Source organism: Narcine bancroftii, chromosome 2 (assembly GCF_036971445.1).
Source record: "Narcine bancroftii isolate sNarBan1 chromosome 2, sNarBan1.hap1, whole genome shotgun sequence".
Classification (NCBI taxonomy): Eukaryota; Metazoa; Chordata; class Chondrichthyes; order Torpediniformes; family Narcinidae; genus Narcine; species Narcine bancroftii.
The window spans coordinates 216,768,060-216,791,614 of record NC_091470.1 but is presented as its reverse complement, the minus strand read 5'-3'; the positions used below and the strand labels follow the sequence as shown (position 1 = coordinate 216,791,614).

The following is a 23,555-nucleotide window of genomic DNA, read 5'->3' as shown; positions in this document are numbered from 1 at the left end:
TGGTGTTGGATTTGAAATGTAACTGTGAGCTGAATTTATCCATTGGAAATCAATGCTTGGATGCTCACTGACCTTCTGTGTTGATGGGTTTGGTGAAATCACTTCATTTCTCAGGCCATTCTGGATCTTAGTACAAACTGAGATATTTTGAGCTGCTGGAGAAACTTGCACATCGAGTTGATTGACTTCCTTTATTTTTAAAGTCCAGGGTATAAATTTCCACTTCCTGTCATGTAACTCTCTATTGGTCAGTGTAATATCAGGTCAGAGTGATTACTTTCGCTGCATTTGTTTGCCAGATTGCAGTCCATGTGCATTTGAAATGAAACCCAGCAGAGGGAGTGAGACAGGGAAGCTCCAGCGTCAGAGAGTTTCATGGAGAGGTGGGTTGTGAGAAGGAGGATCGTGCATGCTCCGGATTCAAATCCGGCGCGATCTATAAGGAGTTTGTACATTCTCCCTGTGTCTGTGCTCTGGTTTCTTCCCACCCTCCAAAATGCATGGGCTATACAGGTTAATTGGAGTATTTGTACAGGCTCGTGGGCCGGAAGGGCCTGTTAGAGTGCTGTATGTCTATATATTTTTTAAAAATAAATAAAACTCAAAATAAATAACATTGGCTTAATTTCTCAGCAAACAGCAACCCACTCTCCAACCCTTCATGGGATTGGGACATTAGACAACAGAACCAGCACCACCATTCATTTAGGCCATGGCTGATCTTCCACTCTCAGTACCCTGTTCCTCCCTTCTCCCCATTACCCTTAATTCCCCTGTTCACAAGAACTTCATCCAACTCCCTCTTGAACTTATCCAGAGAACCCGTCTCTACCATCCTCTGTGGCAAAGCATTCCACAGACCAATGACTCTCTGGGTAAAAAAAATTCTCATCTCTGTCCGAAAGGACCTTCCCTATATTTTTTAACTCTGGCCTCTAGTCCTAGTGTCCCCCAACATAGGGAACATGTAATCAGATTCTATCATGTCCAATCCCTTAATAATCTTATATACCTCAATCTTCTAAATACCAACGTATACAACCCCATTTTATCCAACCTTTTGACATATGTCATTAATGCCATCCCAGGAACTAACCTTGTGAATCTACGGTGCACTCCCTCAATAGCGAGAATGTCCTTCCTCAAATTAGGAGACTAGACTGGACACAATACACCAGGTGTGATCTCACCAGGGCCCTGTACAACTGCATATGCTTATCTGTCTTGCATCTACTCATATGTCATCTTGTCTGGTAAAAACCGTATCAGTAAATGTAACGTAGTGTTGCAGCACACCACTAGGCAGGTGAACCGGCCCCGCTTGTAATCCACATAGCGGGGCAGCCGGCCAAAATGGCGCCATCGGGGTTTTCCCCTTCTTCTCAGCACAGGGCTCAGAAGCCCGCGCTGGGGGACCACGTGACGCCCGGGTGACGTCAGCGCCCTCCAGCGCAGTTCTCAGCCAGGTCCGTGCTGGGAGTATAAGTCCAGCCCAGCAGCCTGCAATAAATCAGTTCTGCTCACTGAGCTCAACCTGTCTGGTTGTGTGTTCTTTCAGTAGCAGTGTAGCCCTGACTGGTTCAAATGTCTTTGAACCCATCATGAGCGAACCTGGGATCAATGCTACAGCCATCAAGCTTCCTGACTTCTGGGTTCAGGAGCCGGAGACCTGGTTCGGCCACGTGGAGTCTCAGTTTCACCACCACCAGATTTCATCCGACATGACCAAATTCTACCATGTGGTCACCACCCTGGACCAGGCCACCACCAAACGCGTGCTACACCTCGTTCAGCACCCACCCACTGAAGACAAATATGAGACCATCAAGCGAGTGCTCACCGGATCCCTCGGACTATCCAGGTGCCAGAGTGCCGTTCGGATTCTGCACGTCGATGCCTTGGGGGACAGGTCCCCGATGGAGCTGATGGATGAGATGCTCGCGCTCATGGGTGATCACACCAACTGCCCACTCTTCGAGCGCATTTTCCTCGACCATCTGCCCGAGGACATCCGGCTGTTACTGGCCCAAGAGAGCTTTACCGACCTGAGGAAGATCGCTCAGAAGGCCCAAGAGGTATGGCTCAAGTGATTCCCGGAGGGCTCGGAGGTCCAGCAAGTCACGAGGCACGGGCATGACTATGCCAAGCCTGTCCCTAGTGCTGCGGTAGAGCATCCGACCCCTGCAGGGGCCACCAAGAGCATAACCAGGGGCATGGCATCTGCTCCAGCCTCTGCTTCTACCATCACTGCTGGATAGCCAAGGCTTGGAAGTGTCGTCAGCCCTGCTCATTCCAGGGAAATGAGCAGGCCGGCCACTGTTAATGGCTGTGGTGGCTGGCCAAGGACACAGCCTCCTCTACCTGCAGGACTCAATCAACGGCCGGCGATTCCTCGTTGACACTGGGGCCCAGATCAGTGTCATCCCGTCCATGGCCATCGAGTCCAGGAACTGACCTCAAAGACCTCCTCTCCGTGTGGCCAACGCAACAGAGATCCAGACGTATGGAGACAAGACAGTCCACTTCCAGATCGGTCGACGAAAGTTTTCGTGGAGGTTCACCATCTCGTTCCTTCCGACCACCATCCTGGGTGCTGACTTCCTCCTTGCCCATGGGCTTCTGGTGGACATTTGGGGTAGGCGCCTGGTTGAATCCTGTACTTTCCAGGCTGTTCACCTCGATGCCTCCCGCACAGAGTAGCCGCAGGTGGCCATTATTAACATGCCCAGAGACGAGTTCCAGAAAATCCTGGACGAGTTTCCGACCCTCTTCAAGCCACAGTTCTCCGCTGCCTTGCCGCGCCACAGGGTGTTCCACCACATCCCCACCCAGGGCCCACCGGTTCATGCCAAGGCACGCTGGCTCCCACCTGACAAGCTCCAGGTAGCGAAGGAAGAGTTTTCGCATCTGTTGGAGCTGGGGAATCATTTGGCGGTCCGACAGCCCATGGGCCTCGCCACTCCACCTGGTCCCGAAAGCCTCTGGCAGCTGGCACCCCTGTGGAGACTATCAACGGCTCAATGAGGCGACACTTCCTGACCGTTACCCCATCCCTCACATCCAGGAAAGAGTCCATGCAGTTCCTGGGCCATACCATCACGGCTGAGGGAGTCATGCCCACCGCCTCGAAGGTCGCTGCTATCAAGGAGTTCCCATGTCTGGACAAACTCAAGGGGCTGCAGGAGTTCGCGGGTATGGTCAACTTCCACAACCGATTCATCCTGGGAGCTGTGTGCATCATGCAGCCACTATTCGCCCTCATCGCAGCCAAGCACAAAATGCTCACCTGGACCCCAGAGGACTGCAGTGCATTCGAGGCCACCAAGGACGCCCTCACGAAGGCCACCATGCTCGCCCACCCGCACACCGACCTGCATATGGCACTCTCTGTCAATGCCTCTGCCACAGCCATCAGCGCCGTCCTGGAGCAGCAGGTGAATGGACAATGGAAGCCGCTGGCATTCTTCAGCCAGCTTCTCTGCCCACCAGAGCGCAAGTATAGCGCTTTTGACCATGAGTTACTGGGCATGTACCTGACGGTGTGGCATTTCCACTATTTCTTGGCAGAGAGGACTTTTACCATCTTAACTGACCACAAACCCCTCACCCAGACACTCGCGATGGTGAAGGACCCCTGGTCGGCCCGCTAGCAGCATCATCTCTCCTTCGTGTCGGAGTTTACCACCGACATTTGGCACAAGGCGGGGAAGGACAACGTGGTCACCGATGCACTCTCGCAACCGGCCATCTGCACGCTGACACCTGGCCTCTAATTCAACCAGCTCGCCCGGGACCATAAGTCCGACGAGGAGACGTGAGCCTTCAGGACTGCCAACATGGGCCTGCGGTTCCAAGACCTTCTGACTCCGAGTGGCAGAAGCACAGTCCTGTGCGATGACTCCATGGGCATCCCATGGCCAGTGGTCCCCCAGCAGTGGCGCAGGCAAGTCTTCCTTCACATTCACGACCTTTCACACCTGTCCATCAGGTCCACGGTTCGGATGGTGGCAGAGCGGTTCGTCAGAGCGGTTCGCGGGCTGGGCCAGAACATGCACTTATTGCCAGATATCCAAGGTACACAGGCACACCAGGGTGCCCGTGCAAGTTTGAGCACGTCCGAGAACGATTCAGCCACATTCACGTGGACATAGTCGGGCCCTTACCCGTTTCCCAGGGCAACCGTTACCTGTTCATGGTGGTGGACTGCACCACTTGTTGTCCTGATGCGATCCTGATGCTGGACGCCTCCACGGACTCCTGCTCCCAAGCGCTGTTGCACGGTTGGGTCACCCGGTGCACCGGGATTTGGTGATAACCGCGCACCAGGTCAACCTTGGAGAAAACCCTCACAGCATGCAGGTTGGCCATAAAGTCCTGGATGTGAGGGATGAGGTAACGGTCAGGAACTATTGCCTCATTGAGCCGTCGATAGTCTCCGCAGGGGCGCCAGCCGCCAGAGGCTTTCGGGAGCAGGTAGAGTGGCGAGGCCCAAGGGCTGTCGGACCGCCGAATGATTCCCCAGCTCCAACAGATGCGAAAACTCCTCCTTCGCCACCATTCCGAATCACCTCACCAGCGTTCAGGGTGCCCAGTTCACCTCTGCGCTCTGGGCACAGCTTGCCAACAGGTTGGGGATCGAGCTAGACCGTACCACGCCCTGACACCCGCAGGCTAATGGGCCGTTTGAGCGTCTGCACTGCCACTTTATGTCGGCACTTATGGCCCGCCTCACCGGTCCCAACTGGGTGAATGAACTGCCTTGGGTGCTCCTGGGCATCCGCTCCACGCCCAAGGAGGATCTGCTGGCGTCATCAGCTGAGCAGGTCTATGGCGCACCGCTGGCACTTCCTGGTGAGTTCATCAATGCGCTTCACAACCTCCAGCGGTTGCCATGAGCTGCTTCCCAACCTCCAGGCCCGCTTGGACTCCTTTGCACCCCTACCGCCGCCCAGACACAGCACATGGCCATCTCACGTCCCCAGCAAGCTGCTTTCAGCAGAATATGTTTTGATTCAGTAGGGCCTGCCCACGGCATCTCTGCAGAGACCTTACGATGGGCCGTACAAGATTGTCCAGTGTTCAGGGTCGCCATTCACACTGGACATCAGCGGCAGGCGGGAACTGTTTACTGAGGACAGGCTGAAGCCAGCACACCTCGACCCCACCCAAACCAATGATTGTGGCCCAACCCAAGAAGCGAGGCCACCCGGCTGGCGAACCAGCCCCGCTTGTAATCCATGCGGCGGGGCAGCCGGCCAAAATGGCGACGTTGGGGATTTCCCCTTCTTCTCAGCACAAGACTCAGAAGCCCACGTTGGGGGACCACTTGATGCCCGGGTGATGTAAGTGCCCCCCAGCGCAGTTCTCAGCCAGGTCCGGGCTGGGAGTATAAGTCCAACCCAGCAGCCTGCAATAAATCAGTTCTGCTCATTGAGCTCAACCTGTCTGGTTGTGTGTTCTTCCAGTGGCAGTGTAGCTGCCGTGACAGTAGAATATTTGGGAGTTTTATTTTAGAAATGCAGCACAGTAACATGCCTTTCCAGGCCACGATCCCATGCCTCCCAAATACACCAATTAACCAATAATCCACGTACATTTTGTGAGAAGAATCCAGAGGAGACTGACAGACCTGGGGAGAAGGTATCCACTCCTTACTGACCATGCCACCCTTTGTGACTGAATAGTTTCCCATGTGTGCAGGCTATGTTTTGTGGATATGTGAGTTGAGCACTGAGTTGATAAAATCAATTGGTAGATGATGACTGATGTTAGAAACGTAGAGCATTACAGCACAGAAACTGGCCCCTTTGGCCCTTCTAGTCTGTGCCAAACTTTATTTCTGCCTAGTCCCACTGACCTGTACCCAGGCCATAGCTCTCCATATCTCTTCCATCCAGGTACCTGTCCAAATTCTTCTTAAATGTTAAAATGGAGCCCACATTCATCACTTCAGCTTGCAGTTCGCTCAACACTCCCAACACACTTTGTGTGAAGAAGTTCCCCCTAAACTTTTCCCCTTTCACCCTTAATCCATTTTCTCTGGTTTGTATCTCACCTACCATCACTGGGAAAAAAAGTCTACCTACATTTACACTGTCAATATCCCTCATAATGTTAAATACCTCTATCAAATCTCCCCTCATTCATCTACACTCCAGGGAATAAAGTCCCAGACTGGTTAATCTTTTCCTGTAACACAGTTCCTGAAGACTGAGCAACATCCTCTTGCATCTTCTCTCCATTGTTTCAATCTTATTGACGTCTTGTAGTTAGGTGACCAAAAGTGCACACAATACTCTAAATTTGGTCTCATCAATGACTTATACAACTTTACCACATCATCTCAACTCCAATACTCAATCTAGTACTTTGATTCATGAAGACCAACATTCTAAATGCTCTCTTTCCAACCTTAACTAACTGTGACACTACTTTCAGGGAATTCCTTGATCCCTCTGTTCTACTGCACTCCTCAGTGCTCTACCATTTACCGTTTTGGTTGAGAGACACGGTGAGCCTGTGAGTTTATTTAACTTAGACCATAGGAGTTTATTTAACTTAGACCATAGGGACCATAAAATATTGGAACAGATATAGGCTATTCAGTCTGCCTTGCCATTTTATCATGATTTGATCCATTTTCCCACTCAGGCCCATTGCCCGACTTCCTTTAACCTTTGCCCTGGTTCATCAAGAACCTATCAAACTCCGCATGAATACACCCATCAATTTGGTCTCCACAATCATCTGTGGCAACAAATTTCACAGATTTAATGCCCTCCGGCCAAAGAAATTCCTCCATATCTCTGTTTTAAATGGACGCCCTTCAATCCTGAAGTTGTGCCCTCTTGTCCTAGACTCTTCACTCTGGGAAACAACCTTTCGACATCTACTCTGACCATGCTTTCAACATTTGAAATGCTTCAAGGAAATTCCCCCCCCCACCATTCTCCTAAATTCCATTGAGTACAGGATGAGCTGTCAAATGTTCTTCTTCTGATGACCCTTTCATTCTCATAATCATCCCCAAACCCTCTCTATGTCAGCACATTATTTCATCAGCGGTGAACCCAAAACTGCTCACAATACTCCAAGTGAGGTCTCACCTGTACCTTATAATGTCTCAACTTCACAGCTCAGCTCTTATATTCTATTCCTCTTGAAATGAATGTCAGCATTGTATTTGTCTCATTCACTACCAACTCAACCTGCAAGTTTACCTTAAGGCTATCAGACTGCTCAAACTACAGGGGAATCACGCTGCTCTCCATTGCAGGCAAAATCTTCGCTAGGATTCTCCTAAATAGAATAATACCTAGTGTCGCCGAGAATATTCTCCCAGAATCACAGTGCGGCTTTCGCGCAAACAGAGGAACTACTGACATGGTCTTTGCCCTCAGACAGCTCCAAGAAAAGTGCAGAGAACAAAACAAAGGACTCTACATCACCTTTGTTGACCTCACCAAAGCCTTCAACACCGTGAGCAGGAAAGGGCTTTGGCAAATACTAGAGTTCCTCGGATGCCCCCCAAAGTTCCTCAACATGATTATCCAACTGCACGAAAACCAACAAGGTCGGGTCAGATACAGCAATGAGCTCTCTGAACCCTTCTCCATTAACAATGGCGTGAAGCAAGGCTGTGTTCTCGCACCAACCCTCTTTTAAATCTTCTTCAGCATGATGCTGAAACAAGCTATTAAAGACCTCAACAATGAAGACGCTGTTTACATCCGGTACCGCACGGATGGCAGTCTCTTCAATCTGAGGCGCCTGCAAGCTCACACCAAGACACAAGAGAAACTTGTCCGTGAACTACTCTTTGCAGACGATGCCGCTTTAGTTGCCCATTCAGAGCCAGCTCTTCAGCGCTTGACGTCCTGTTTTGCGGAAACTGCCAAAATGTTTGGCCTGGAAGTCAGCCTGAAGAAAACTGAGGTCCTCCATCAGCCAGCTCCCCACCATGACTACCAGCCCCCCACATCTCCATCGGGCACACAAAACTCAAAACGGTCAACCAGTTTACCTATCTCGGCTGCACCATTTCATCAGATGCAAGGATCGACAATGAGATAGACAACAGACTCGCCAAGGCAAATAGCGCCTTTGGAAGACTACACAAAAGAGTCTGGAAAAACAACCAACTGAAAAACCTCACAAAGATAAGCGTATACAGAGCCGTTGTCATACCCACACTCCTGTTCGGCTCTGAATCATGGGTCCTCTACCGGCATCACCTACGGCTCCTAGAACGCTTCCACCAGCGTTGTCTCCGCTCCATCCTCAACATTCATTGGAGCGCTTTCATCCCTAACGTCGAAGTACTCGAGATGGCAGAAGTCGACAGCATCGAGTCCACACTGCTGAAGATCCAGCTGCGCTGGGTGGGTCACGTCTCCAGAATGGAGGACCATCGCCTTCCCAAGATCGTGTTATATGGCGAGCTCTCCACTGGCCACCGTGACAGAGATGCACCAAAGAAGAGGTACAAGGACTGCCTAAAGAAATCTCTTGGTGCCTGCCACATTGACCACCGCCAGTGGGCTGATATTGCCTCAAACCATGCATCTTGGCGCCTCACAGTTTGGCGGGCAGCAACCTCCTTTGAAGAAGACCGCAGAGCCCACCTCACTGACAAAAGGCAAAGGAGGAAAAACCCAACACCCAACCCCAACCAACAAATTTTCCCCTGCAACCGCTGCAACCGTGTCTGCCTGTCCCGCTTCGGACTTGTCAGCCTCAAACGAGCCTGCAGCTGACGTGGACATTTACCCCCTCCATAAATCTTCGTCCGCGAAGCCAAGCCAAAGAAAGAAGATCCTGCACAAAGACTCGCAGTTTTCAATTTTTTCCCAATTTAACAAGTAGCCTGTCTGCCTATATCTTCTACCAAAGTGCATGTCGATACACCTTCCGACACTATTTCATTACCATTTCTCTGTCCATTCTCCTAATCTGCCCAAGTCCTTTGGCAGCCTCCCTGTTTCCTCAACACTACTTGCTCCTGCACCTACCTTCGTATCATCTGCAACTTGGCCACGAAGCCATTCATTCCATAATCTAAATCATAAAGGAGTGTCCCAACCCCACGAGCAACATCATCCAACCAGAATATGACCCCTGCATTCCAACTCCCTGCTTCCTACCGATCAGCCAATGCTCAATGCATGCTGATATCTTACCAGTTATACATGAGCTTTTATCTTGTTAAGTAGCCTCATGTGCAGCACCTTGTCAAAGGCCTTCTGAAAATCAAAATACACAACATCCACTGCATCTCCTTTATCCCGCCTGCTTGTCATTCCAATAGGTTTGTCAAGCACGAATTTTTCCTTAAGGAAACTCTGCCAGCTTTGGCCTCTCTTGTCAAGTGCCTCCAAATACTCTGTGACCTCATCCTTGATAGTCGACTCTTAACAATTTTCCAACCACACTGACTTCAGGCTAACTAGCTAATACTATCCTCACTTCCTTTTTGATTAATGGGGTGATGTTTGCAATTTTCTAGTCCTGTGGTACCATGCCATCATCTTGATTCCTAAAAGATCATTTCCAATGCCTCCACAATCTCTACCGCTACTTCTTTCTGAGCACTTTCTCCCTTGAAATAGTAACAGCACTCACTTTCCTTCCCTGATGCCCTTGGACATCTGGCACACTGCTCGTGCCTTCCACAGTGAAGACTGATGCCATCTCCTTGTCTCCCATTATTATTTTTCCCTTGTCGTTTACTTGACCCCTCTCATCTCTCCATTGCTCTTTACATACTTGAAGAAGCTTTTTGTATCCTCTGATATTGTTTGCTAGCCTACTTTCATAATTCATCTTTCTTCCCTTTCTGGGTTTTTTTTAATTGTCTTCTGCAAGCTTTTAAAAACCTCAATCTTGCCATTAATTTTTGCTTTCTTGTATGCCTTATCTTTTGCTTTTATATTGGCCTTGACTTCCCTTGTCAGCCACAGTTGTGACAATTTTCTTTTCAAATATTTCTTCTGTTTTGGTCTGTATTTATCCTGCACTTTTCTTATTTCTTGCAGAAACTCCATCTTGCTGCTCTGCCGTCTTCCCAACTAGTGCCCCCTTCCAATCTACTTTGGCCATTTCCTCTCTCATGCCACTGTAATTCCCTTTACTTCACTGAAATATGGATTCTTCTGACTTTAGTTTCTCCTTGTTAAATCTCAAATTGAGCTCAGTCATATTGAGGTCACTGCCTCCTGATGGTTCCTTTCCTCTGAGCTCTCAAATCACCTCTAATGCATTACACAATACCTAATCCAGTACAGCTGATCCCCTTGTGGGCTCATCAACAAGCAAAGAATTTCTCACATCTTCATCGCTCTCCATGATTTGCCTTCTGAGTGTGTACCAGAAAGACATCTTGTCCTGAAGTTCCACATACCCCAGCATCACTCTCTACCTCAGAACTTTGAGTATCTGAAACCTTGGTGGCAGTCGGCACAGACTTCTAATTTGAAAATCATACATCTATCACTGCTTTTGCCTCCTAACATCAAACAAATTTTGGATCCAATTAGCCAACTCACCTTGGAACCCAAGTGCTTTAACTTCTGGACAAGCCAATCAACCAGGACCTTGTGTAATGTGTAACAAAGCCAAAAGAAACAACATCCGCTGTTCTACATTAATCGATTATCTTTACTCCCTCCTCAGGATGCTGAGTCAGTGAGCAGGATTTGCCCGGCACAAAACCATCAATAATTGGACTTTGCTGTTCCAATAAAGGAACAACATTAGTGATCTTTCAGTCTTCTGAACTTTGCCTATGACAATCGAAGATGCAAAATCCTTTGTCAGGACTTCAGCAACATCCTTTTTTATTGTTTCATTATCCGAGTACATACATGACATCACATACAACCCTGCGATTCCTTTTTTCCTGCGGGCGTGGCAGAATTGCTGTGAATTGGTAGTGCAAAAATAAACTCAACACAGCGTAAATATATAAACAAATAAAAGAACCTTAAATAGATAATGAATGTCAACAAATTGACTGTACCATACAGAGAGAACAAAAGAAGATCAATAAAGTGCACAAGAAAGAGTCCTTAAATTGGTCTCTGGTTGAGTTTGTTGTTGAGGAGTCTGGTGGTGGAGGGGGGAGCAGTGTTCCTGAATCTTGTGGTGCAGGTCTTGTGACACCTGTATCTCTTTTCTGATGGCAGCAGCTTATTTCCTGTCCTGTGGATTTATCTAACCTGATGTGTTCCAAGATGTCTACCACCACTTCAACAGTGACATGCTCTAGACCAGTGTTTCTCAACCTTTTTCACGTACCACTTTAAAGTATTCCCTATGCCATAGATGCTCTGTGATTAATAAGGGATTTCTTAAGGTCGTATGAGGGTGGAAAGAAAATGTTTGAAAGCCACTGTTTTAATCGTACCTCATTGACTTGTTATGTGCACGGTTTCATAACTCCAAAGGAAATGGGCCAATGACAATTTTTCTCAAGCAAAATATTTCAGTAACAATTGGGTCTAGAGCAGTGATTCTCAACCTTCCCTTCCCACTCACATCCCACCTTAAGCAATCCCTTACTAATCACAGAGCATCAATGGCATAGGGATTACTTAAAGTGGGATGTGAATGGAAAGAAAAAAGGATGGGAACCACTGCTCTAGACGATTGACTTAACCTTCCTTGAACATGCTCTCCTTTGTGTCCTTTTGCTTGGCGAATTTCAGTGAGAAGTGACTATCCATCTCGCCTTAAAAACTCTATATCAAAGCCTCTTCTGATCAAATGAAAAATAGAACATTGCAAATGCTGATTTTAAAAAAAAATTTAAATTGGAAATGTTCTACAAATCAGGTCAGAGAGGTAAATGCATCTCTTAATTTCTTGACTTCTCTGCATATTACTTGCAGATATTGGAATTTTTCAATCCTGCTGGTTAAGAGTGTAATGGAAGTATGTTTCAGGCTAGTGTAGAGGAAGGAGGCAAAAGGTTCTGAAATTATTCCTTTTTGCATTGTCGTAAAGTGAAAAGTATCCTGGCAAATTATGCATTGTCCTCAAATTGCCTCTTATTTTATCTTTATTCCAGAGATATTTCACACTTTAAACCTCTCTCCAGTGCAACTTCTGTCACGGTGATCACAGGAGATCATTATGATGAACTGCTTCCCGATTCTCTGAACAAGGTTAGTACTTCGTCTGGATCAAGAGGGACTTGTGGTATGAACCTTTTAGCTTGCTGGGGATTTGAATGTCCAAAAGTTCAATGATTATAAGGTCATCTTCCAAAAGGATGTGAATAGTTTCAGGGTGACACGGTTCTTTTTATAATCTATTGGTTGTGATACGCAGCAGAGGACTTTGAATTATCTGAAGTGGTTTGTTTTATTTAATGAACAGCGAAGGTCAAAAAATTGATTCTGAATCATGGATGTCTCATGGCCAGCATACAGATGAAATGGCATTTGCCAAGAAAGTCCCAGCTTCCTAAAGTATATTATCTTTATGATGTATTCATCTGCAGGTTACTTTTGGAAAACAGTTGCTGTTGAAAATAGTTATTGTCGTCACGACGGAGCTTGTAATTTTTCCATCTTTTCAAGACACAAGCAAGGGTCATAGTCTTAGAGAATAGGTGCAGGAGGAGGTCAATAATTTATTCAAGCCTGCAACCACTGTTCAGTATGATTGTGGTTGATGTTGTGACCTAGCTCCCTATTTTGCTTTTAGTACCTATTGATCCCTTCAGCCCCAAGAGCCATATCCAATTCACTTTTGACATCCTCAACTTCTTTGCTGGGGAGTTTCACAAGTTTACAATTAAATGAAGAAGTTTCTCCTCAGCTCAGTTCTAAATGGCTTATCCCTTGATCTTGAACTATGACCCTTGTTCTGGACTTCTCAGACATCGGGAACATTCTTCCTGCATCTAACATCCAGTCCTGTCACAATTTTGCACATCTCATTGAGATTCCGTCTAAATTCCAAGGAGTAGAACCCTAGTCTATCCAGTCCTTCTTCATATGTCAGACCTGCCATCCCAGAGATCAGTCTAGTGAACCTTCACTGAACTCCCTCCTTAGCAAGAATGTTCTTTCTCAGACAAGAAGGCTACCACTGTACGCCTCACCATTACCTATGCAACTGTAGCAATACCTACGTAATATTCTAAACCTCTCACTATAAAATTTTAAATTTTATTTACCACATGGTAAAAGCCAATTTGGGCCATTTAAACCCACGCCTCCAAATTATGCCCAAACTAACCAACAACCCCGTACATTTTTGAGGATGGGAGAAAACCAGAACATCCAGGGAAAGCCCACACAGACACGGGGAGAGCATGCTAACTCCTCACAGACAGCATCCAATTTGAACCCGGGTCTCTGGAACTGTAATAGCTTTGTGCTAATCAGTGCACTAGCCATTCTGCCCATTTTGATCCAAGTTTTAAGTTTACTGCTGTGAATAGGCTTTGCTGAGTAGCAGATGGTATTCAGATCCTTAAAATAAGGATGCGTAAAATTACAGCGCATCTCTTCAATTAATCACCAACGATAAAACCTCACCAAGACTTAACATTGGCTGAATTGAGCAGTCCTGAAACTGTTGTGGATATTGCATTGCCCTGCACCCATTTAATCCAATGCTCCTTGGTCAATGTGACGAGACAAATCAGGCTGGATTTGTCCAGATTTTATGCTCATTTTTATATTAAGTAATCTTCTACTATTCCCTCAGCTCCCAACAAAATACAGCATCCCCATCACCTCATGCCCTTACTAGATGTCAAAATCTTTGGGCTACTTTTACTAAAGGAGCCACTAATCCCTGCATCTACGGGGAGCTATTTCAACACACACGTGAAGCTTTCTCCAGAGTGATCAGTTACTCACTCTAAGATGCTACTTAACGTCCTTCCACTTTGATAGAGATATTGAAGCTATTGTAAATTGGAAAATAGTGAAAAAATAAGGAAGGATAACTTACACAGAAAGTTATAGCTGCTTAGCAGCTTATTGTTCCTGATCTTGCCTCTGAAAGAACATTATTACTCTCACACGGGAGAGCAGCCAAAACAGCCAAAGTTCTTTGTCTTCAAATGTCTACCCTGTTTCTTTTTAAAATTCAGATGTCATTTTTCCAGGAAAAATTCCAAAAAGCTGACAGCTATTCTGAAAAGAACTCACCAATTCCTGTGAGGATCTTTCACCAATGTCTTTGAACCTCTCCATTCTGGTTATAACCGTTGGAGGGTTTTGTTTTCACTGTTTTCTCCATTAACCCTGTTAATTATCATGAAAGCCTACGAGAAGTCATGTTTGCTCTGTACCAAGCCTTGTATTTCGTAAATGAGCCCCCCTCCCCTCCACCAATCCTAGATAAAATCATGGTTAACAACATCTATTGCTCTTCTCACAACTTTCCTCTCCAAATGTGTATATTAGTAAATCAGCTGAAGTCTAATGACTGATTTATAATCTTCTGGTGGAGCAGGGCATTCCAGGTTGCCAAAGTCGTCTGGTTATCTATCGATATGAGGTTTGGTGTCAGAGTACTGCAGAATTTGTGCTCTTTATTTCCTCATGTACAAGCAAGGTCAACACTGGACAATCAGTTCAATCTCAGTGATAGCCAAGCATTAATTAAGAATAAACTAGAACTCAGTTAACATTAGTTGAATATAGATGAGTGGATTTAGAAAAGGCAAATTCTTAATGATCTCCAATGAGATGTTTGAAAGTGGAGCAAAGAGGTGTTCAACCTTGAAGTTGGAGCACTCTATCCAATGCTTTTTGGATCTCTGAATGGAAAAAGGGAGGTGCAATGAGACATTGGTGTTACAGTGCATCACTCATTGAAGATTGGGATGCAGGTGAAGCAGGAGGTTAAGAAAGCAAACAGCATGTTGGCCTTTATCGCAAAACGTCTGACTGCTCTTATATAGGGCTTTGGTATTGGGTGATCTCCTCAATTGAGGATGAATATTCTTACTATCAAGGGAATGCAGTGAAGTTTCACCAGACTGATGTTTGAAGAATAACTGAAAAGACTAGGGTTCAACTCCCTGGTATTTAGAAGAATGAGAAGGGATCTCAGTGATATGTATAAAATGCTGGCAAGACTGGACAGGTGAGATGCAGAGAGAGTGTTTCTGATATTGGGAATTTCCAGAACAAGGGTTGTAGTGAAAGGACAAGTGGTAAGCGATATAGGGCTGAGATGCGGAGAAACCTTTTCACTCAGAGAGTTGTGAACTTGTGGAGTTACCTACAACAGAATTTGTTGAGTTCAGTTCATGAGTTGTATTCAAAAGGGAGTTGGATGTTGTCCTATTGGCTAACAGGTTCAGGGATTTGGAGAGAAAGCAGGAATTGGATACTGAGGTCACATGATCAGCCATGATTGTATTGAATGGTGGAGCAGGCCCGAAGGGCTAAATGACCTCTCTTTCTGCTCCTTTTAAATGCAGCCATGAACTTACTGAAAAATAAAATGGCACTTCCAGGCTTTAAACTGCTTTGTTAATAATATTTCAAGTTTAGTCAGGATTGCTACTAAATAATACATGCAAATACTTCAAAAATTTGCAATGTCATTGATGTTTTGACTCCAAGGTTAGCAGGTGTTCTTTGTGTTAATTATTCACCTTTCTGCAGGAAATCTTTGAACTGTCATTGGAATCTTTAAGTTTTCAGAAAACAATTGCAGCTATATTTTCCCAGCACCATGGCTCTGTTCAATCCTGACAAAGGATTGCATTCTTAATCAGATTGTCACAACATACAACTCATCGCATTATGTTCTGGAAACATTTGAAAGTGTTCAGTTGTACAATGAAAGCAGATATTCAAGTGAAAATGGTTTAGTCTCATTCTACCTAAACATTTAAAGCAATGGTTCTCAACCTTTTTCTTTCCACCCACATACCATCTTAAGCAATCCCTTACTAATCACAGAGCACCGATGGCATAGGGATTACTTGAAGTGGTATGTGAGTGGAAAACCAAAGGTTGAGAACCACTGATTAAAAGTTTTTATTTACACATACCGTATATTTTGATGTATAAGTTCCGCACCCCCCCCCACCACCCCACTTTTTAGCCTCATTTTAAGGGTTTTATGATGTACAAGTCGACCAAAATTTTCTGGCTGCCTGAGATACCCCATTGATTGGCATATAAGACAACCCCCAAAGCTCGCGATGCCTGGGATGGGTCATTGATCGGTGTTTTCGTCGACCCCCATAGATCACGCAGATTGATCTGCTGGGTGTTGGCTGGAGGTGATTGCCATCATGGAGGGTCCATCGACACAATACAGCACACGACAAAAATATGAAGCGAGATTTAAGTTGAAACTGATAGAAATGGTCAAGAAAACCAGCAACTGCGCTGCTGCAAGATATTTTGATGTGCACGAGAAGCTGATAAGAGATTGGAGGAAAAAGAAGAAACTTTGAAAAATACCAAAAAGGCAATGTTATTTGAGGAAAGGAATTGCTCGTTGGCTGGAGTAGGAAAATCACATTGCGGAATGGGTACATGAACAGAGGCAAGATTGCTACATGGTCACCCAAAATGAAATAAGAATATTTGCATTGCAGTGAGCCAAGTCGCACCCAGACCTCAGAGATGATTTTGAGGCTACAGTCAGCTGGTGCAAACGTTTCATGGACAGGAAAAATCTGGTATTGCGCCAAAACAAACAAAAATTGCACAGAAACTACCAAAAGATCTTAATCACAAAGTTGTAAGTTTTCACCAGTTTATTACACGGAACTGGCAGAAACACCAGTTTGCATTGGCAAATATCGGAAACATGAACGAAACCCCCATGAATGTCGATGTGATAGGCAATAGAACAGTGTATTGGAAAGGTATTAAAGCTGTGCAAACCAGAAGTATAGGCCACAAAAGGACCAGGTTTACTGTGGTGTTATCGTGCATGGGTGATGGGACAAAGTTAAGACCTATGGTAATCTTCAAATGCAAAATTAAACCAAAAATGAAATTCCCTGCAGTTAATTTTGTACATTTTCATGAAAAAGGATGAATGGATGAAAATGGTGTAAAACAATGGATAGACAATGTATGAAACAGGCGATTTACGCAGAGAACAGGTGGTCTGGGATATGTTCCGTAGCCACTTAACTGAGAGCACTAAAAGTCGATTAGCACTACATAATATTTACATGGTGGTTATCCCGGGTGGTTTGACATCTATATTGCAACCTCTCAATGTCTGCAAGCAAAGACCGTATGCGTGAGGAATGGAATGCATGGATATCGCATGTCGAAAAGTCGTTTACAAAAGATGGGGCAATGCGTGGTGCATAACTTGATGTGCTGTGTAACTTCGTGCTGAAGACATGGGACAAAGTTAAAGTAGAGACAGTGATTAAAAAATCATTTAAAAAGTGCAGTATCTGTTTTACAATTGATGGCATGGAAGATGCTTTATTGTGGAACAATGACGACCAACCTGAAACAGATCTGGACCCATATGATGTCTGTTTAAACAGTGAGAGTGTGGATGTGCTTCCTGCCTTATTTATTCAGACAATGATAGTGATTTTGAAGGGTTCTAATGACAATGAAGACGCTGTTTACATCCGGTACCGCACGGATGGCAGTCTCTTCAATCTGAGGCGCCTGCAAGCTCACACCAAGACACAAGAGAAACTTGTCCGTGAACTACTCTTTGCAGACGATGCCGCTTTAGTTGCCCATTCAGAGCCAGCTCTTCAGCGCTTGACGTCCTGCTTTGCGGAAACTGCCAAAATGTTTGGCCTGGAAGTCAGCCTGAAGAAAACTGAGGTCCTCCCTCAGCCAGCTCCCCACCATAACTACCAGCCCCCCCACATCTCCATCGGGCACACAAAACTCAAAACGGTCAACCAGTTTACCTATCTCGGCTGCACCATTTCATCAGATGCCAGGATCGACAATGAGATAGACAACAGACTCGCCAAGGCAAATAGCGCCTTTGGAAGACTACACAAAAGAGTCTGGAAAAACAACCAACTGAAAAACCTCACAAAGATAAGCGTATACAGAGCCGTTGTCATACCCACACTCCTGTTGGGCTCCGAATCATGGGTCCTCTACCGGCATCACCTACGGCTCCTAGAACGCTTCCACCAGCGTTGTCTCCGCTCCATCCTCAACATCCATTGGAGCGCTTTCATCCCTAACGTCGAAGTACTCGAGATGGCAGAGGTCGACAGCATCGAGTCCACGCTGCTGAAGATCCAGCTGCGCTGGGTGGGTCACGTCTCCAGAATGGAGGACCATCGCCTTCCCAAGATCGTGTTATATGGCGAGCTCTCCACTGGCCACCGTGACAGAGGTGCACCAAAGAAAAGGTACAAGGACTGCCTAAAGAAACCTCTTGGTGCCTGCCACATTGACCACCGCCAGTGGGCTGATATCGCCTCAAACCGTGCATCTTGGCGCCTCACAGTTTGGCGGGCAGCAACCTCCTTTGAAGAAGACCGCAGAGCCCACCTCACTGACAAAAGGCAAAGGAGGAAAAACCCAACACCCAACCCCAACCAACCAATTTTCCCCTGCAGCCGCTGCAACCATGTCTGCCTGTCTCGCATCGGACTTGTCAGCCACAAACGAGCCTGCAGCTGACGTGGACTTTTACCCCCTCCATAAATCTTAGTCCGCGAAGCCAAGCCAAAGAGCAAATGTGTTGCTGTTTTCAATAAAAATCTCAATGAAAATCTGTTCCAGTCCGGTTTTTTTGCTTTTCATGGGTCAACTTATGTACTAAATTGGTATTACAAGGGTCAAGTTACACATCGGATCAGTGGATATTGGATTTTGAGCTGAATTAAAGGTCTCAAAAGTATGTCTGACGAATAAGTCGACCCCTGATTTTTGAGAGTTTTTTGGATTTCAAGTCTCAACCTTTACGCCGAAATGTACAGTTCTTCACAATCTGGGTAAATGGCTAATACTTTCCAATTCAGAATATAAATCATACAAACAAATTATCATAATTCATACATGGGAGGATGCCTTTTGGCGAATTCTGTATGAACCATTCAGCAAAGAGTTGCACAAATTCATTCCATCTTCCAGACCAGGGTCAATAGACCTGAAAGTTGTGGTCTTTTGAGTAGAGTGATGATCCCATGTGACAAAGGTTTTTGCATCCATTACCTTCCCAGACAGAGTTCCAGAGCCATGTACAAGGTATAAGCTAATTATGAATTCATGGAGTTTTGGGACATTACCACTCACCCCCCCCCCTTATTCCAAAATCATTATTTATTTTATATCAAATATTGATTGTCTTTTTAGCAAAGAGGTTTCTTTCTCACCATTTAGTAATTTCACATCCCACTTATATACAAAGTCCTCTGCAATTCTCTCTTCTATTTTATCCAATTCTATTTCCACCCATGCAGATTTATCTCCTTGCTCAAAAAAGAAAGTAAGAAATCTCTTTAGAGTTCCTCAATAATAATTTTTTTAATTAGGAAGTTGTAAGCCTCCCAGTTCATATTTCCTTTTTTTTTAAACTTTATTTATTTGTTCAAAAAACAAATAATATATGACATATACAGCAATCGAACATGAACTTTTTTTTATATATACATTAAAAAAAAGAAATAAATGATTCCGCCCACCCCCCCTTCAGCCAACTCTACTAAGGAGAGCCATAAAAAAAGGAAAAAAGAAAGAATATTTTTTTAAAAGTTAAATATACATAATAAAATCTAATCAATGTAAACCAGTTCATATTTCCAAGTTAATTTTTCTATAGAGACCCTCAACATCTTACCTTTCCAAAGAAATTTTCTGACATTTATTCAACTCCTGAAAGAACCTCTGAGGTAATGGTATGGGCAATGATTGAAAGAGATATTGTACTCATTCATTTTAATACAATTGACTCGTCCCACTAGTGTTGGTGGTAAGGCTGTCCATCTGTTTAAAGCTTCTTCAATCTTTTTGAGTTAAGGTAAGTCATTCAATTTGTATACATTTTTAAGTTATTATCTATACGTATTCCAAAATATTTTATGCCATTTGCCAATTGTTTAAATGGGGTATCTCTTTGATACTGAGTATACCCTCCTCCTGTAAGAGGCATAATTTCACTCATCCCAATTTATTTTATAACTCGATACTTTCCCATAATCTTCCAGTTTCGAGTATAATTTCTGTGATAAGTTTGCTGGTTCTGTCAAATATATCAATACATCATCAGCAAATAAATTAATAAAATCGCAGTTCAGACTTTCCAGAGGCTGATGGATGCAGTGGGCCGGGATCTGCATTTTACCTTCGTCTACCTCGACGACATTTTAATTGCCAGCCACACTTGCACCAAGCACGCTGCCCACTTAAAACAATTACATTGGACCGGGGGCCCCAATTCACTTCCAGTCTGTGAACCGCCGTAGCCCATGCCCTGGGGACCTAACTCCTCTACACCACGGCATATCACCCACAGGAAACAGGTTGGTGGAGAGGTTCCAAAGACACATTAATGTGTCTTAATGGCACAGATTACCAGACCTAACTGGGCCGATGAACTCCCTTGGGTCCTGTTAGGCATCCGCACCCAAGGAGGTCCTCAAGGCATCCTCTACCAAGTTGGTCTATGGCATACCCCTATAGTTATACCGGGAAAATTTGTGATGGTCCCTGAAGAGACCCCGGTGACCACATTGTCCCAACTACACGAGTACCTAGGCACCCTGGCCCCTGCTAAACCTATACCCCACGGCCAACCCTGCACTTAGTCCCAGAGAACTTTACTGAATGTAAATATGTTTGTTTAGTGCAGGGCTCACCGGCCACCTCTACAGTGGCCTTACGAAGGCCATACTGTGTCCTCAAACACAACAGCTCCACCTGTGTTTTGGACTTTCACATTCGACCGGTTGAAACCAGCCTACTTGCTTGGACTTTGACCAGCCCATCACTCACCCGACCCCATGGCACAGGGGTTAGCCTCCTAAAAACAGTGTCCCGATCATTGGTTCTGTGGGGGGGGGGATTTGTGTAGCAGCCTGTGCCTTGGGCCAACACAGGAAATTACTGTCGAATAAGGCGACCAGCAAAGTATCGTGTGGGCTAAAACACCCGTTTCCATAGGCTGCCAGCAGAGCGGTGAAACTGGCCAATCACAAGGGGCTCAATTGGGGCCTGGGCATCCGAGGTAACCAATCGGCAGTCAGCCTGCTTAAGCCATGCCCCGGTGGTGACGCAGCTGAGCTGACTATAAAAGACAGAGCTGCCACTGAAAAAACTCAGTGTTGAATACACTCAACTGGTGTGTGTGTGTCTCTCTCTTCTCTTGTGGATTCGAGCGACAGCCTTAGGGCTATAACCAAGTTGTAGTCATAGCAATCTCACTTCAGAGGAATTGTGCTGAAAACATATGTATGTGACTCTCATTAAATCCCATTACAAGTAAAAGGTGTTTGGACTGTGACTATAGTGGGTGTGGGGGAAATTTATAACAATGTGGGTGGCCAGAGCTGGAAAATAGTCATTGAGAGAAATGCTTAGGTAAGTTTGGGTTGTTTTTCTTGCAGGAGAGGGGAACCAAATTGAGGGTCTAAATGGACTATCACATGGCAGAGTGATCAAAAACCAGTTTATTTTAACCTGATTATGCAAAATGTTCAAAATACTAAGGTCCAGCCAGACCCATCCCTTCCCCCTCCCGCTGAAACACTGGTTTCAAATCATTTTTAATGCTAAACTTTGTCATGATCTGATCCCTCTCGCATTTCTGAGTCTTGAACTTTAGAGTCACCATGTTTAATTATCCCATTTGATTTTTTTTTTGCAGATTATGTTCAAGTTTCAGCGGTTCATTGCACGAACATACCCCTCAGTCAAGTGGATCAAAATGAAAGGAACAGACAGACGGATGATCTATAGAAATGCAAGTGATGTTGCAAAAGAGATAAAAAAACTGATCAATAAAAAGAGAGTCAAACAGGAGAGTCAATAACTCATCCACTCTTTTCGCCCACATTCATTGGTTTCATCAGAATCAGAATTTATTGTCATTAATGTGTCACGAAATTCACAGCAGCTTTAAAGAGGCAAAAATTGCTATGAATTACATTTTTTTAAAAATTAGTTCAAAAGGAAGAGGAAAAACCAAGAGTTCATTGTCCATTCAGAAATCTGATGGCGGAGGGGAAGAAGCTGTTTGAGTAACATTGGGTGTTCGTCTTTGGGCTCCTGTACCTCTTCCTGATTGTACCAGTGAGAAGAGGACACGGCCAGGCTGCTGAGGGACCTTGACGATAAAGGCTCCTTTCCTGTGATTCCACCTCCTTAAAGATGTCCTCAATGGAGTAAAGACTAATGTCCATGATCACACTGGCTGAGTTTCCCCTGTGTATTGACACCTCTATTCCAGACAATGATCCAACCAGTAAAAATGTTCTCCATGGTACGCCCGTAGAAATTTCCGAGCATCTTTGGTGACATACCAAATCTGAAACACCTTACGAAGTATAACCTCCTTCTTGATTGCATTGACAGGATGGCCCCAGCATAGATCCAACATCTAAAGAAGAATATTATCATTCAGAATTGTGAAAGGTTGATGTTTATTGATGAACCTGGTATTTTCAAGCATCTTTGGTCATGAAGAAGTGAGAATAGATTTTGTCTGTTGAAACATTGGGCAGGAATCTTGAAAAATTGAGATGTAAGCAAGTGAGGGGACAGCTATGAAAATACCACTTCAGTTGAAATGTCTTCTGGCTATCCATCCTATAAGATGATAATGGTTCCTTTCAGTCAGTTTGTGGGGCTTGATATGGGCATCCTGGAGTAGCTGTCAATCCTTGACAGGCACTATTGTCACAAACCTGGCATGGAAGGCCTGGAGAGGTGGGGTGGGGGGAGTGTGTATAGAAGCTCTGTTGTGGGGCTTCCTGTGCCTTTCCTCTGTTGCCTCCCTGTGCTTGTTCTTAACATCGTCCACACCTATTCTGATGGCGTCCCTCCACTGCGAGCGATCTTGAGCCAGATCTGCCCACGTTGAAGGGGAATGTCAGCTTTCTTAAGTTTAAATGTAAAGTGGCATTCTAGGGTGTTGGAAAGGTTCAGACCCACAACAACCTTTCGCATCAGTTTCTGCAAAGAGAAAAAAATAAACATTTAGTGTTTTGGAATAATCCAGACATTCTGCCTCCAGTGATGGGTGAGACTTCACTTTGACTGCTCAGTTTATTTAACCAAGGTTAGTCGACATCATTGGTTTCTTTAGCACAGAGGTGCTCAACCTTTTTCTTTCCACTCGCATCCCACTTTCAGTAATTCCTATGCCATCGGTGCTCTGTGATTAGTAAGGGATTGATGAAGGTGGGATGTGGGTGGAAAGAAAAAGTTTGAAAACCACTACTTTAATCCTACCTCATTGACTCATTATGTGCACGGTTTCATAGCTCCAAAGGAAATGAGCCAATGACAATTTTTCTCAAGCAAAATATTTCAGTCACAATTGGGTCTAGAGCAGTGATTCTTGACCTTCCCTTCCCACCCACATCCCACCTTCAGCAATCCCTTACTAATCACAGA

The 23,555-nt window shown here is 45.2% G+C and overlaps 1 protein-coding gene across 1 annotated transcript in view; it reads left to right on the top strand.

Moving 5' to 3' along the window:
* The window catches only part of LOC138755074 (uncharacterized), a 150,907-nt gene extending 127,755 nt beyond the window's left edge, over nt 1-23,152 (top strand). The window contains exons 10-11 of the mRNA XM_069920288.1: nt 12,068-12,164; nt 21,805-23,152. Of these exons, the coding sequence (XP_069776389.1) occupies nt 12,068-12,164; nt 21,805-21,969 (262 nt within the window). The 3' untranslated portion in view covers nt 21,970-23,152. The remainder of the gene's footprint in view (nt 1-12,067; nt 12,165-21,804) is intronic.
* Nucleotides 23,153-23,555: the final 403 nt, after the last annotated feature.